Source organism: Stegostoma tigrinum, chromosome 28 (genome assembly GCF_030684315.1).
Source record: "Stegostoma tigrinum isolate sSteTig4 chromosome 28, sSteTig4.hap1, whole genome shotgun sequence".
Taxonomy (NCBI): Eukaryota; Metazoa; Chordata; class Chondrichthyes; order Orectolobiformes; family Stegostomatidae; genus Stegostoma; species Stegostoma tigrinum.
The window spans coordinates 23175894-23189009 of NC_081381.1; the positions used below are offsets into that span (position 1 = coordinate 23175894).

Consider the following 13116-nt stretch of genomic DNA (forward strand, 5'->3'; position numbering starts at 1 on the left):
CTGGAGAAACTCAGCAGGTCTGGCAGCATCTGTAGGATGACAGCAGAATTAACACTTCAAATCTGGCGATTCTTCATCAAATGTGATGTTAATTGAGACATAATATGGGCCAGGAATAAGTTTCCTGCTTTTCATATAATGCAAAGCGATCTTTTACCACCACTGAAAGGACAGGTGGGGGCTCATTCCAGCATCTCATCCAAAAGTCAGCACCTATGACAGCACATCAAGCTTCAGCATTGAAGAAGCGTGTCGAGCTTTTGTGTTGAAATTCTGGAAAGTTGAACCCACATTTATCTGAGATAACAAGGTGTAGAGCTGGATGAACACAGCAGGCCAGGCAGCATCAGAGGAGCAGGAAAGCTGATGTTTCGGGTCTGGACCCTTCCTCAGAAAAAATTTTTATCTGACTTGGAACTCAGATTGCTATTAAATATCACTAAACCAAAAGTTTACCAAGACAGTTGGTACATGCAAGGTTTATAATGTAAAAAGAACAAAAGTTTATAATGTTAAAAACAAAACAAATGGAGTTCTGTGTATTGCATTTCTTAAAATTATTCATTAACGCAAGGTTACAGTAATACTTATTGTAGAATTGTCCAGCTTACGACAAAAAACCCCTCCCGCTTACGTTATACTAGATCAAACTGACGATCTGTAAACCACAGAACGTGTTTTGTAGAAGAAGCTGCCAGCGACCAATCCCGGTTATTAATGGTTTCTAGTGAACTTTGGAAAAAAATCTCTCCCTTCCGCGTGGCAGTTTGAAAAGCTATTGGTTTGTGAAACCAATTGTTGCATGTTTGTAGCCTGCTGTTGAAATCGGTGGGCAGTGTGCTGGTTCCTGGAAGAGCCCTGGGGGAGTCAGACGCATTCTTGGCTGAGATTCAATGCCTGACCTAGACGCCGACAAACAGAGGGGAGAAGACAGTCTGAGCTGCAAGGTCGTATTGTGTGGATGTGCCGCGTCTTTACGCTTGTAGATCGTAAAAGAGGATTGAAAAGAAGAAAAAAGAAACAAAGTACAGTCTAAAACCAATTGGGGACTGGATTTCGAAGGACTGGTTTAACCAGCATTTGCTTGAAGATCTTTTTAAGGGCACGATTGTGGATATGTTTGAACGTAAGAGTGCTGCAGAAACACAACACGCTTAGAGACTGGATTTCATGAGCTACTTTAATATTGTACGCGGTGGTGGGATAAACTTGGACGCCGTGGCTTTTTAAAGGATTCAGTTGATTTTATACAAAACGGGTGTGCTTTTTAGGGCCAAAAATCATGGAGACTGTACCAAGATCTAGTTTTCAGCCTCACCCAGGACTCCAACAAACCTTAAAGCAGTTTCATCTCAGCAGTATGAGTTCGCTTGGAGGACCCGCAGCTTTCTCTGCTCGATGGGCTCACGAGATGATGTACAAAAAGGAAACTGGGAAGGAAACAGATCAGATTATTCACCTACCCATACAGCCCCCTCCTGTCATGCCAGGACCCCTTTTCATCCCATCGGACCGATCAACGGAGAGATGTGAGACTATTCTGGAGGGGGAAACCATTTCTTGTTTCGTGGTTGGTGGGGAGAAGAGGCTTTGCTTGCCTCAAATTCTGAACTCCGTCCTTAGAGATTTTTCCCTTCAACAGATCAATTCGGTATGCGATGAATTACATATTTACTGCTCTCGATGCACGGCAGACCAGCTGGAGATTTTGAAAGTCATGGGGATCTTGCCCTTCTCTGCCCCATCTTGTGGCTTAATTACTAAGACAGACGCAGAGAGGCTTTGCAATGCCTTACTCTATGGAGGAACTTACCCACCCCATTGCAAAAAAGAATACTCAAGCACCATTGAGTTAGAGATCACAGAGAAAAGCTTCAAAGTATACCATGAGTGTTTTGGAAAGTGCAAGGGACTCTTTGTGCCTGAATTGTACGGTAATCCTCATGCTGCATGTATCCAATGCATGGACTGTAGGCTGATGTATCCTCCTCACAAATTCGTAGTACACTCGCACAAATCATTGGAAAACAGAACCTGCCATTGGGGTTTCGATTCGGCCAACTGGAGAGCCTATGTCCTTTTGAGTCAGGATTACACGGCAAAAGAGGAGAAGGCACGATTGGAACAATTACTGGATGAAATGAAAGAAAGATTTGACTACAGCAACAAATACAAAAGAAAAGCACCGAGGGTGAGCGTTTTTAGAACTTAAGACGCATAGTTTTTTTATAGATTATAAGTTAACTGTTTACGGTACAGAGCTTTTAATACATTAAGGTTAATATTTTAACTTGTTTCTCAATGTCAATAATAGGCACTACAAACATGACTCAGAACTGAACGCAATAAACTCAATTCTTTAATAAAGGTTAAATCATTAATTCTCGGTTTCATAGGTATCGATACTGTATATGCCGGTGTAATGGTACTATAAACAGTTTCTGGAAGTTTGTTTCTCTTTAAATTTGTGGAAATTATGTGTTTGAACCTCTTTCTCAACGTACTTTCCCTTCACTTGGCGGAGAGGTTTTAAAATCATGTATGATACATTAAATACTTGAAGGTGTATGTATTTTAATCGTTTCCCATTATAAATAATGACGTGCTAAGTTGAAGCATTAAGTTGACTGGGCTGTTCAATGTGATAGTTTCAGACAAGGGTGTGTGCTTCGTTGCTCACTAATATGTGGGAGTGGTTTTGTGAGATGTGCATTTGTATGGAGAGAGCTGACTCTGTGAACAACTGCCAAGGCATGGCCTGTGTAGGGCAGTGTTTTATCCAATCCACATCAATTTAGCAGATCTTGAGGAGATTTAATGCCGAAAGGCAAACTGGGGAAGCTGTTTAATCCGTTCTATACTCAAACTAGATTTCAACATGATCATAGCTGTACTTAGGTTTGCTAACGTTTCAATTGGAAACATAGACGCGATTTAAGAATAAAAACTGAATCTGTCCAGACAATCTATTCCAAATTATAAAACTAAACTGTTCAAGAAGCTACGCTACCATAATGTTGCGCTTCAAAAGCCGGGAAAGATCACAAACTTTCCTACCTCAAAGTGCGTTATTTACCTATCAATTCGGATTTCATTCCATAGTTCATCCAAAAATGAAACAAGTTTGTATTTTTATATTTTTCTCCTCTAACAGCACCCATCCCACCCCATTTCATTCTGATTTCCAAAGAGAAGATAGCAGACAGTGCATTGATTGTTCTTTGTGCGTGGGTAAAGGTTACGGCCGTGAACCTTGGCTACCTCTTGACTGAATTGAAAAGGAAACGCTCAACAGTTCATTTGCATCAATTGTTGCGAATTTTAAAAAGCCGATGAGGCATACTCGGCACATTGAAAGTCAAACAGCAAAATCGTCAATGTACCTATTCAATCCCTCGCGCTTTTGGATTTTTTTGTTCCTATTGTAATACTGTACATATTACCTGGGCAATTACAGACAGTTTAGTAAGCAGAAAAAAAGACCTGTGCCAAGGAATATCGGATTGCATTGCTTAAGTCGTTGTAGGAGATATGCTTCCGAAAGAACAGTTCAGTTTAAAAAAAGTTGTTGCAGTGTTTTTGGTAATAAAAACTAATTTCTGTGTAAAAATTGATTTAAAGATCTGATTGAAGGTTTGAGAACTAAGCTCATACATTACGAAGGATGGTTTTATATGCATCTGCAAAAACGAACATGATTAAGTAATGCAAGAAAATAGACATTTAAGAGAAAATAAAGTACCATTAGTGCCATATGAGCAAAACCATATTTTCTACAAGTTTTAAAGGGGCAATTCCAGAAGCTGTTCTGTTGGAGATCAATCCATGAAGATTCTGGATTCTTAATATTACTTGGATATCCATCAGAGTTTTGCTAAAGCGATTCCTTTGATAGCTTGGAAGTCCATGAACAACACATTTCGCCGTGCAAACGGGAAGGTCCCGCCAAAAAGTATAGATCGCGTGCAGTAAAGGCAGGAAGTTGTGGTTAATGAGACTTGTGTGGATATTGTGAAACGACGGAGAACTTAATGCGTAGGAGTGATGAGAAATCAGGAATGTCAGACTTCTGTCAAGAATAGACTTGAATTTTGCCTGAGTTCACACGCACCTGTTGATGTAACTCGAGATTGACCGGGATAAATGCCTTCAGAAATTAGTTTCCTTCCATAAACGTAAAGGTTTATGGCGGGTATGTGCAAAATAATATTCAATCTTGACACACCAAATTATATGTTTTTGTGGCAGTTTTAACTTAAATATACATCTATTCAACCTCTCCTTTCACAACCAATAATTTTAGGTGGGTGTGGGAAAGGGAAAAAGTCCGAAGAGGCTTTAGCGCCACATGTGCAATGATTAATTTCTGAAGAACAGTGGCTTAAATACATCTGTACCATCCATTTTACGCTTATTTACACATTTTACAATGTTCAGATGTTACGGTTGCACAAAGGACTGTCCATGTCCAATTCATTCTCCCACCAATACCAAAAGTCAGGTGACCCTTTCGAAATACAAGCGCAAGCAGTGAGATTTTTTCACAGTCAGGTGATCCGGGGCTTCTGACGTCACAAATCCAGCCATGTGTTCGCCATCTTGACTGGAATGGCGCATGGTCAGTGCGAGAGCTGATTCGCGCCCCCCCCATTTACAAACGCCTTCACACTTTAACAATTTAGGACGAAAACATCTCCGTTCAATACACGGTGAGTGGTCCAAAATGAGGCGCTTTGGAGCCTGTGTATATCGTTTAATGCCATCGTCATCTTACCCTTTTTTTTGCAATCAGATGTCCTGACCTTTTTTTTCTTTTTCAACGGAGTCAGTTACCTGCTGACCAGTTGAGAGACAAATCGTCGAGATTGTCGGCAAGATACCTCCTCCTAATGCCCTCGCACCGAAAGGAAGCTAATCGACAAATTCCGTGCAGTGGGAAACGAACAGACGATTGTAAATTCGCCTTCAGCCGCTGGGGCGAGTGGCGAGGTGGGGCTCTCTGTTTTGGCCGTGTACCGGGCGTTCGTGGCACGCCGACTGTTATCTACACTTGGAGCAGGCGGGGCCTCGAGCTCAGCCCGGTCCGTGCTCAAACCGCACGCGCTGCTTTGGAATGTTTCCCGCCAATTTTCTTGGACGTGATCGATTTAAAAAGAAGTGCTTCTCCTGCAAACTTTCAGGAGTCCTTTTTTATGAGTTCGTAATAATTAATAGGCACCCATTAAATGAAACGTAATTTTCCGTATTCTTAAAATTGCACTGATTATTAGAGAACGCTGTGTTAGGATAAATATGCATGGTGTGTAACCTTGCATACAGAAGCTTGTGGATTTGTAATACGGCCATAGATTAGTAAAAGTAAAACAAAAGGTAGGTTTCTGATTATCATGGTCCAGGAAGTCACTGAAAGTTATTTTGCTATCTCCTGGTAGCTTATACTCCAAGCAGCAGGATGTTGTCATATATCTAGATATAAATCAATTCACAGTGAGTCTGAAGTTTGAATGGAGAGTAAACATTTTGATAATTTGGCTAGTTATATGCCAAATTTTAAGTTACGATTTTAGAGTTGAATGATCCAACTGTAACATTTTGAACTACCTTAGTTCATAAGGTAGGTTTGTATTGGATAGTTCAAATGTTTTAAATTGTATTGTGTGTTGAAATAAAAATGTCTTAAGATTTGTGTTATGGGTGATAGTTTTTTTACCTGTTTAGCAGGCCATCAATGTTTTATTGAAAGGTATGGCACAGTTTAGTGTGCAGTTTGAAATTTTCTTAAGCTTTATACAATCAAGAGTAAGTTTGAAAACAAATTGAAAGCTTCATAACAAGATACATTAATGTTTAGTTAATTCTAAATGTATGTGCCCTTTTCAATGCATTTTTAAGATATTCTGATGTATAATACTTGCTCTATCTTGGTTGAAGATTTTTGTATTTAAATCGAGTACAAAGAAAAATTTATTCTGGTGGTATGTTCCTCGGAACATATACTGTACAGATGTATTTAAAGAATTTGTAATTGTTGTGAAGCTTCAATGATATGTAAATGAAGTCAATTATATGTAGGGTTTTAATTAGCTAGGTTCATGTGTGAAGTACATCAGATTAATTATGTGGCACATCTGCTGATAATTTACTACTTTTCTGCAGACCCATCAAAACTGTGAAATTTGCATCCTTAGGTAGTTTGACAAGAAACAGAAGAATTTGCCAACAAATAAATCATGTTATGCTCCTGTCTGTGTTATGTTTGAAACTGTTTTGACTTTTTAACAGGTTAAATGAATTGCTTCATTAAATTGTATGTTCTTAATTTTAGTAGTAATTTCTTGTACTGTTTGTTTGGGACATGTACTGAAACACAGTAATTTCAATTTTCTCAAAAAATGATGCCCTTTAGTATTTTTAGTATCATGAATACAGCTAACAGTTTATTGTCCCTAAAAAAAACTGACATTTTTAAATCATGAATTTGTTCTTTTAGGTTTTTCATATATTGATTAAGCTTGTCTGCATGATGGGATGATAAGAATATTTTTAACTGTCTCTGCAATTTTGCTGTCAGTGAGAGGCATACGTGAGGATTATTAGTCGTCAAGCACACTGGAGTCATACTGATCTAAAGGGACTACATTTTAAACCAAAATACATGCTGAAATTTTCTTTTAAAGGAGAACATTGATGGTTTAATATGGATTCTCAAAATTAGAGGAAAAAACATGTTTTTCTTTGGCCATCAAAAAAAAATCTATTCTCCATCATCCTTTATGGCATCTTGTGACTGGAAGTACTGTACATTCCTATTCAGTAATATTTGTAATAAAATGCCTTTTGGAAATTAATGTCAATATGTCAACTTTATTTAATCTCTTGAGGAGGACTGTCATTTGATAGCCCAATGTGATAGCTCCAAGGGAATTTGGAAGTTTATTGTGGACAGTATACATTAGATTGTTAACTTGCCTGAAGTCTTTCAGAATCACACTGTTCTATCCCCAAGAACCTGAGATCTAATCTTTTTTAAAAATAAATTCATCAATTGATGGTGACTCTGTGTGAGTTTTACTTGTGATCAGAGGTACATGCTACGAACAAATTCAAGTTTAGTTAAGATCCTTATTAATACAAGATCTTGTTATTGTATTTGAATGACATGGATAGTATTGTAAGTTTTGTTTGTTACTTATTAATGCAACTTTAGAAAATACCAACCTCTAGCACATAGTTAAAGTGACGTGCCAGGATTCCAGCTTCTGCTGACTGTTCTGCTAGTATTGTATGTCAAATAAGAACAGAACTGGGTAATGAATAATGTTCACTTGGTGAAGATTCAGAAGATGCTTCTTGTCAGTGTAACTCTATTCAGCTTACAGAAGAGTACTGGAAAGCTAGTTGGTTCTTCCCATTGTGTCTTGTCCTTTTTGCAATTGGTGCATTTTGGTGAGGTACAACCACATGGGTATTAAAAGCCCACAGGTGTAGGAGTGGACATTCCTCATTTTTGAGATGAGACAACTAGTGTTTGTGGACCAATTGGTCTAGGACATCAGCAGTCAGTTTTCATCCTCTCCTCACCTGATATCTATGCAAACACATTTTGCAGTGGAGATCAGAAGCTAAATATCAGTACCTCGATTTGTGACTGGGTTTTCCTTGTCCTGTTATGTAGGACATCGAGGTGATATGCAATGGTTAACTAAGATAATGTAACTAAACCTAGACTGGACAATCTAACCTGTCATCTCCTGGCCTTTATGATTCAGTTTTGCATCATACTTTATTCAGTAGTGTCTTCTAACAGACATTGTGTAAGGATATACTGGTTTCTGTGTCATATATTTGATAAATTTTTTTAATCCATAAAAGTTGTGGAATGGAACGAGTAACTATATATTATGTTCCTCTAATGATGGACACCTAAACACATCTATGGATGAAATAATTACATTTAATCACACTGGGGTACAGTACATGTTTAATTTTTTATTTAAATGACATTTATATGTTTACATCCTGCGGTTTAATGACAAAAGGACCATCACAGAAATCCTATTGTTTTATTTCATCCATTCCATCCTTAATTTCGTACTATGTCCATATAAATTTGACTGGAGTTTTTGTGTTGAGGGAAATTTGCTGGTCTAGGAATGAAGTACTTAGGAGCAGTAGCAGGCCATTCATTAAGATCATGGCTGATAAAGTCTGATTTCTGTTTGCCCCTGTAAACCTTGTCTATCAGAATTCTTAAGCTATCTCTGACTCGAATAAATTCAGTGACCACAGCCTTCACAGCTTTGTGAGGAAGAGAATTCCACAGACTGTTGATACTCTTCAGGGAAAAAGCATTCACTTGATATTTACCTTAAAAGTTGTCCACTAGGTTTCATCTCCCCTATAAGAGGAAAGCCCCCCGATATGCACGCTGTAGTTTTCCCTCCCTTGGTACTTAAGTGGAATTATTTTCTAAATGGATTGGGAAGAATTATTTGCTGTAAACACAATTAGTTTTCTTCAAAATGTGCAACATATTTTTAATTTATTTGTAAAATGTGCTATGTATAACAATATTTATGGTCATGTTTTCTTTGGTAAAAGACAAAGCTCTTTGAACATGGGATAGATAAAAGTAATTAAGTATTTTCAAACATTTGATCATTAATATTTTTGAAAAGTGTGATATGCTTTAGCATTTGCTACATGTATTTTATTTGTATAACTTCACAAGCTTTAGCACTCGAAAATAGTAGAAAATGAATGGACTTCCCAACAGTGGTCTCATTGTAGCTTTTTTTATTTATTACCTTGTCCAAAATTGTAGCATGTAGTGCAATGATCATACAGAAAACATTGTGCATTAGTTACTGTGACGCTGTTTTTATGACTTCGTACTTTCAGCAGGTTGTGGTTAAAGATTGATTTGAATTAGTTATGCAATGGTGTCTGCCAGGGACGATATTACGAACCCTCATCAGTAGCCAGCCTGTCTAGCTTGCTGAGGATATTCAATAAGCTTATAAGTCACATGTTAGTTTATGGCGCTAGTTGGTAACATTCTCTTAACTGCAGCAGCATGCTGACAGTACTTTCCAGACATTCTGTCACACTTTTGCTGCTTCAGCCACGGTGGTCTTTGTGTGGCAATGTCAGTTTTCATTCCAGTGTTGCTAGGGGTATTAACATACAACCCAGGTGATGCTGTTTTCCCCATTCCAAGGTGTCTGACAATCCCAGATGGCAATGTGAGATCTGAGTGTGGGATGGGAAAAGTTGTTGATATAATGTAGCAGTGTTTTTATTTTAAATGTAATTGCTTCAGTTTCAACAAACTATTATGGAGTTTTTTATTCTATAGGTTGCCTTGCTTTGTATTTGCATTGTGCTAAAATGCTGTATAATTTTCCCCTTTTGTAACTCTTTAACAACTCAAGATGAATTACAACAGATTTTCTCTTATTTACCTTATTATCGTATCTATTTATAATTCATCAGTACTTTGAAAGAAGCAAGTGGCATTGCTGCATTGATTTATTTCTCATTACTAAGTCAACACAACCACTTTGTAAGTTGGCAAGATAAATATGGATGAGGACATCAATTGTATCATTTGTAGGGTTTTCCTGTCTACTCATACTATTTATGTGATGAACTTCATGATTTTATTCTTATTTATGTAGATTGATCTTCTCTTTGCAACTTTTATGTTTTCTACCTTTTGCATTCCCTTTATTATTCTGTCATCTCTCAGTATACCTTGTGAATAACTCTGTTCTGCGGAAGGGTCACCGGATCTGAAACGTTAATTCTGATTTCTCTTTACAAATTCTGCCACACCTATTGAGCTTTTCCAGCCATTTCTGTTTTTACTTCTGAATTACAGCATCTTCAGTTCTTTCAATTTTGTTAATAATTCTCCTTTAATGTCGGACCCTAGGTCTAATTTGATGTTCAGGGGATTAAATTTTATCACCAAACATAGGAACCATACCTAATATACAACAAACGAGCACTACAACATATGAACTTTATATCACGCAAATAGAATCCATCATAGGGATTTTTTTAAAATCGCGTAGCATGTTAATTACATGAACGAACTCTACTTAAGTAGACTCAGTAGTAAGCTTCCAAAGGCAATTGGATATACACTAAAAAGAGGAAAATTTTATAAGGCTTTGGGGAAGGTGCAAGGGAGAATGACCAATTGAAATGCTTGTTGGAAACACTGTTAAGGTACTATGGATCAAATGAGCTCTTTCTCTGCTGTATGGTACTGTACTTTTAGCAGCTCTTATTCAAATCAGGATGTTAAGGATGAAACGTACAGTTGCTCTGAAACTATCCGAGTTAATTTTTGCCTAGAAGTCCAGACTTAATTAATTCTAATTAGAGCAGTAAAATAGAATTGCCTTATCTTGTAATTTGATATTGTGGAAACCATTTCTATAGAACTTCATGCAGTCAGTTCTGCATAGGCCTGTAATTTGTGTTCTGTGTAGTTTTGAAGTGCTCAGATGTAGGATCTAAGTTACTGTCGTTGAGTGTTGAATTATCAGAAACCTAAAATGTAAAATTCTGTTCAATTCAGAAATTATTTTTAACAACTTTACCCCATGAATTTTGGGAGTACCCACTGATTTTACTCATTATATTGTTGGTCATGGTTTTTGGATAGTTTAACGACATAGTCTTTTGTTATTACAATTGGCATGTATTACTTTTAGACCATTTCTACAGTTTAAATTCACATTTTTGGTCATGTTCCTTAGAAGTATTTGGACAAGACAAAATTAAAACATGATCTTTGACTCCATATTGCACATTTTCAACATAAAAATTGTAACTAATTTGAAACGTTACTTTCTCTCGACCTGCTCCCCTCCACATAATTTGAAAAGTTTTCTGTCATTGTTGGAAATTATTGTAATAACTAAGATATTGAGAGATTTACTGAATTTCCAAGGTATCTCAATCTCCTATTCTTTCTTTGTGTGATTGTTTGAATATTAAAGAAGTGAAGAGGAGGGTAACATTTCACATGCAGCTCATGAAAGGTTCCCCATTCAAAGCATTGTGTTTAAACTGTGCTGTTGCCAGGATTCTGCAAGCGTTTCCAGATCAATGTCTTAAGAGACTCCAGTTCAGAGCCTGGCTAGATTTAACCATTTCCTGACTACTAATGTGAAATATTGTGCTTAGCAAACAGATTATGTGTTCTTGAAGCTCAAATCACTATTTCTGATGAGGAAGTTTTAAGTTAGCTTGTAATTATTTTACCATAGATAGTTATCGTAACTAATGTTCAACAAACGTGCACTGTTTATGAACTTGCTTTGTAGACGAGGTTATAGAAATTCTGTACATTCATTCATGAAAGATATCTGAAATGTTTGTGGTTGCTTTAGTTTTTATATGGTGAAAGTAATCTCCACTTGTTATGCAATTGTAAGTTCTACGAGGAAGGTGGAATGTAAATTGTAGTGCATTCCAAAACACGTTGAGAAAATATTGGTGCAGTTTTAACATAAGAATAACCTGACAGCTGATTTGGACAAGTGCAAATTTCTTATAATGAAATTTGTAATGAAATAAAGATTGAAAGTCTTTTTAAAATTATACATTGGATGCAATGAAACTAATCTGTTCACAATTACAGTTGTGTAAAATACCAATTCACAGAGCAGAGACAAATAGATACTTGTTCTCATCTGTCTTGATCCATGATCGAAATTGCATTGAGTGAGGCTGTCATGCCTCTCCAGCAGAGGAGAGAGTCATGCTTGGGTAGTCCAGTCTAGTTTTGGCTGACAACAGGAGATAAAGCTCATTTTCAGAAATAATTCCTAGTGACACAGTCAATTACAAATATATTAACTTGAACTATATTTGTGAAAAAAAATTGCTGAGAAAGCTAATTTAAGGGTCCTTTCCCTAAGAATAATTATAGGTGTCTAGTATCACAATATTTTGATCTGGCTAGGTGACTGGGCTCCAAAGGGTTGACTTTTGAAAATCACATCCATCCTATCCTCCTTTGCATGCATGTACTCACACCCATGTTGGTAGTTGGAGGGACGGTAGTGAATGGGAAAAGTCTTTCTTGTGATTAGATAAAACACCAATTTCTGTTGCTCTTTATCAAGTGAGACCCAGCCAGATATTCTGCAACAATTGTGCAAAACTATCAATTCTTGAGAATCGAGCAGAATAAAATGATTGAGAAGTCTGTTTCAGATGTGGGTGGATTTATGTTTTGATCAGTGAGTCATTGATTTGGAATCGGGAGTAACGGTAAATTTTAAAAGATTTGTGTGAAATTTTAATTGACTATTAGAATTCGTTGTCTTGCTTTTACTACACACTGTAGTGCATTATGCTTTCCGCCTTGTACTCAGACCATTAAAACAGAAAAAATTGTGCAAAGTGGCAGTTGAAACATTCTTTTGCCATGTTTATAAATATTAGGTGGGAGGCTTGTAGAAAGAAACCTGTATTTCATTTGCGTGCATATTTACTTTTTATATCAAATGTGTCTATATTTTCTTATGCTTTGTATCAGTCCCTGTTTTTGTGAGTTGATCCCTCTGCCAGTAACACTGCTGATTCAGGCACTTCACTACTAAATGCACCAAAGCATTCCACTTTGTCTGTCCTGTTCAAACTGTTCTCCACTTTCCCTCTCAGTAATGAACTGCCTAAACTATACTTGGAATCTAACCCAAAGTCGTAGTTAAATTTAGAGTGGAAGGGATTGTTGAACATTCCTATTGTAAGATACTATAAAGATTTTGTGTCTTTTTGGATGCTTAAAATGTAACTTATTCCTGTTGTTGTAAGGATTATTAGGTCACTAGGTATATAATTGACTGAACAAGGTACACTGATATTTCATATTGAATGCAATAATTGGAAGTAGTAATTAAGTTTTTTTGTTTTAGTGGTGTAATGAGATAAAGTACTATTCAGCCTGGGACATGTCCCTGACAACCTTTCTTATTGATGGGGCTCACATGATGTATAGGATATAGAATGAAGAACACAAGTAGGAATTATTTTATGTTTGCATTAGTTTTTAAAAATGACATTTTATGTCGGAACATTTTGTGAATAATA

At 36.9% G+C, this 13116-nt stretch overlaps 1 protein-coding gene across 1 annotated transcript in view; it reads left to right on the forward strand.

Annotated features, from left to right (window-relative positions):
- The first annotated feature begins 850 nt into the window (after positions 1-850).
- Positions 851-13116, forward strand: part of skia (v-ski avian sarcoma viral oncogene homolog a) — a 185017-nt gene continuing 172751 nt past the window's right edge. The window contains exon 1 of the mRNA XM_048561479.2: positions 851-2191. Coding sequence (XP_048417436.1) covers positions 1283-2191 — 909 coding nt within the window. The 5' untranslated portion in view covers positions 851-1282. The remainder of the gene's footprint in view (positions 2192-13116) is intronic.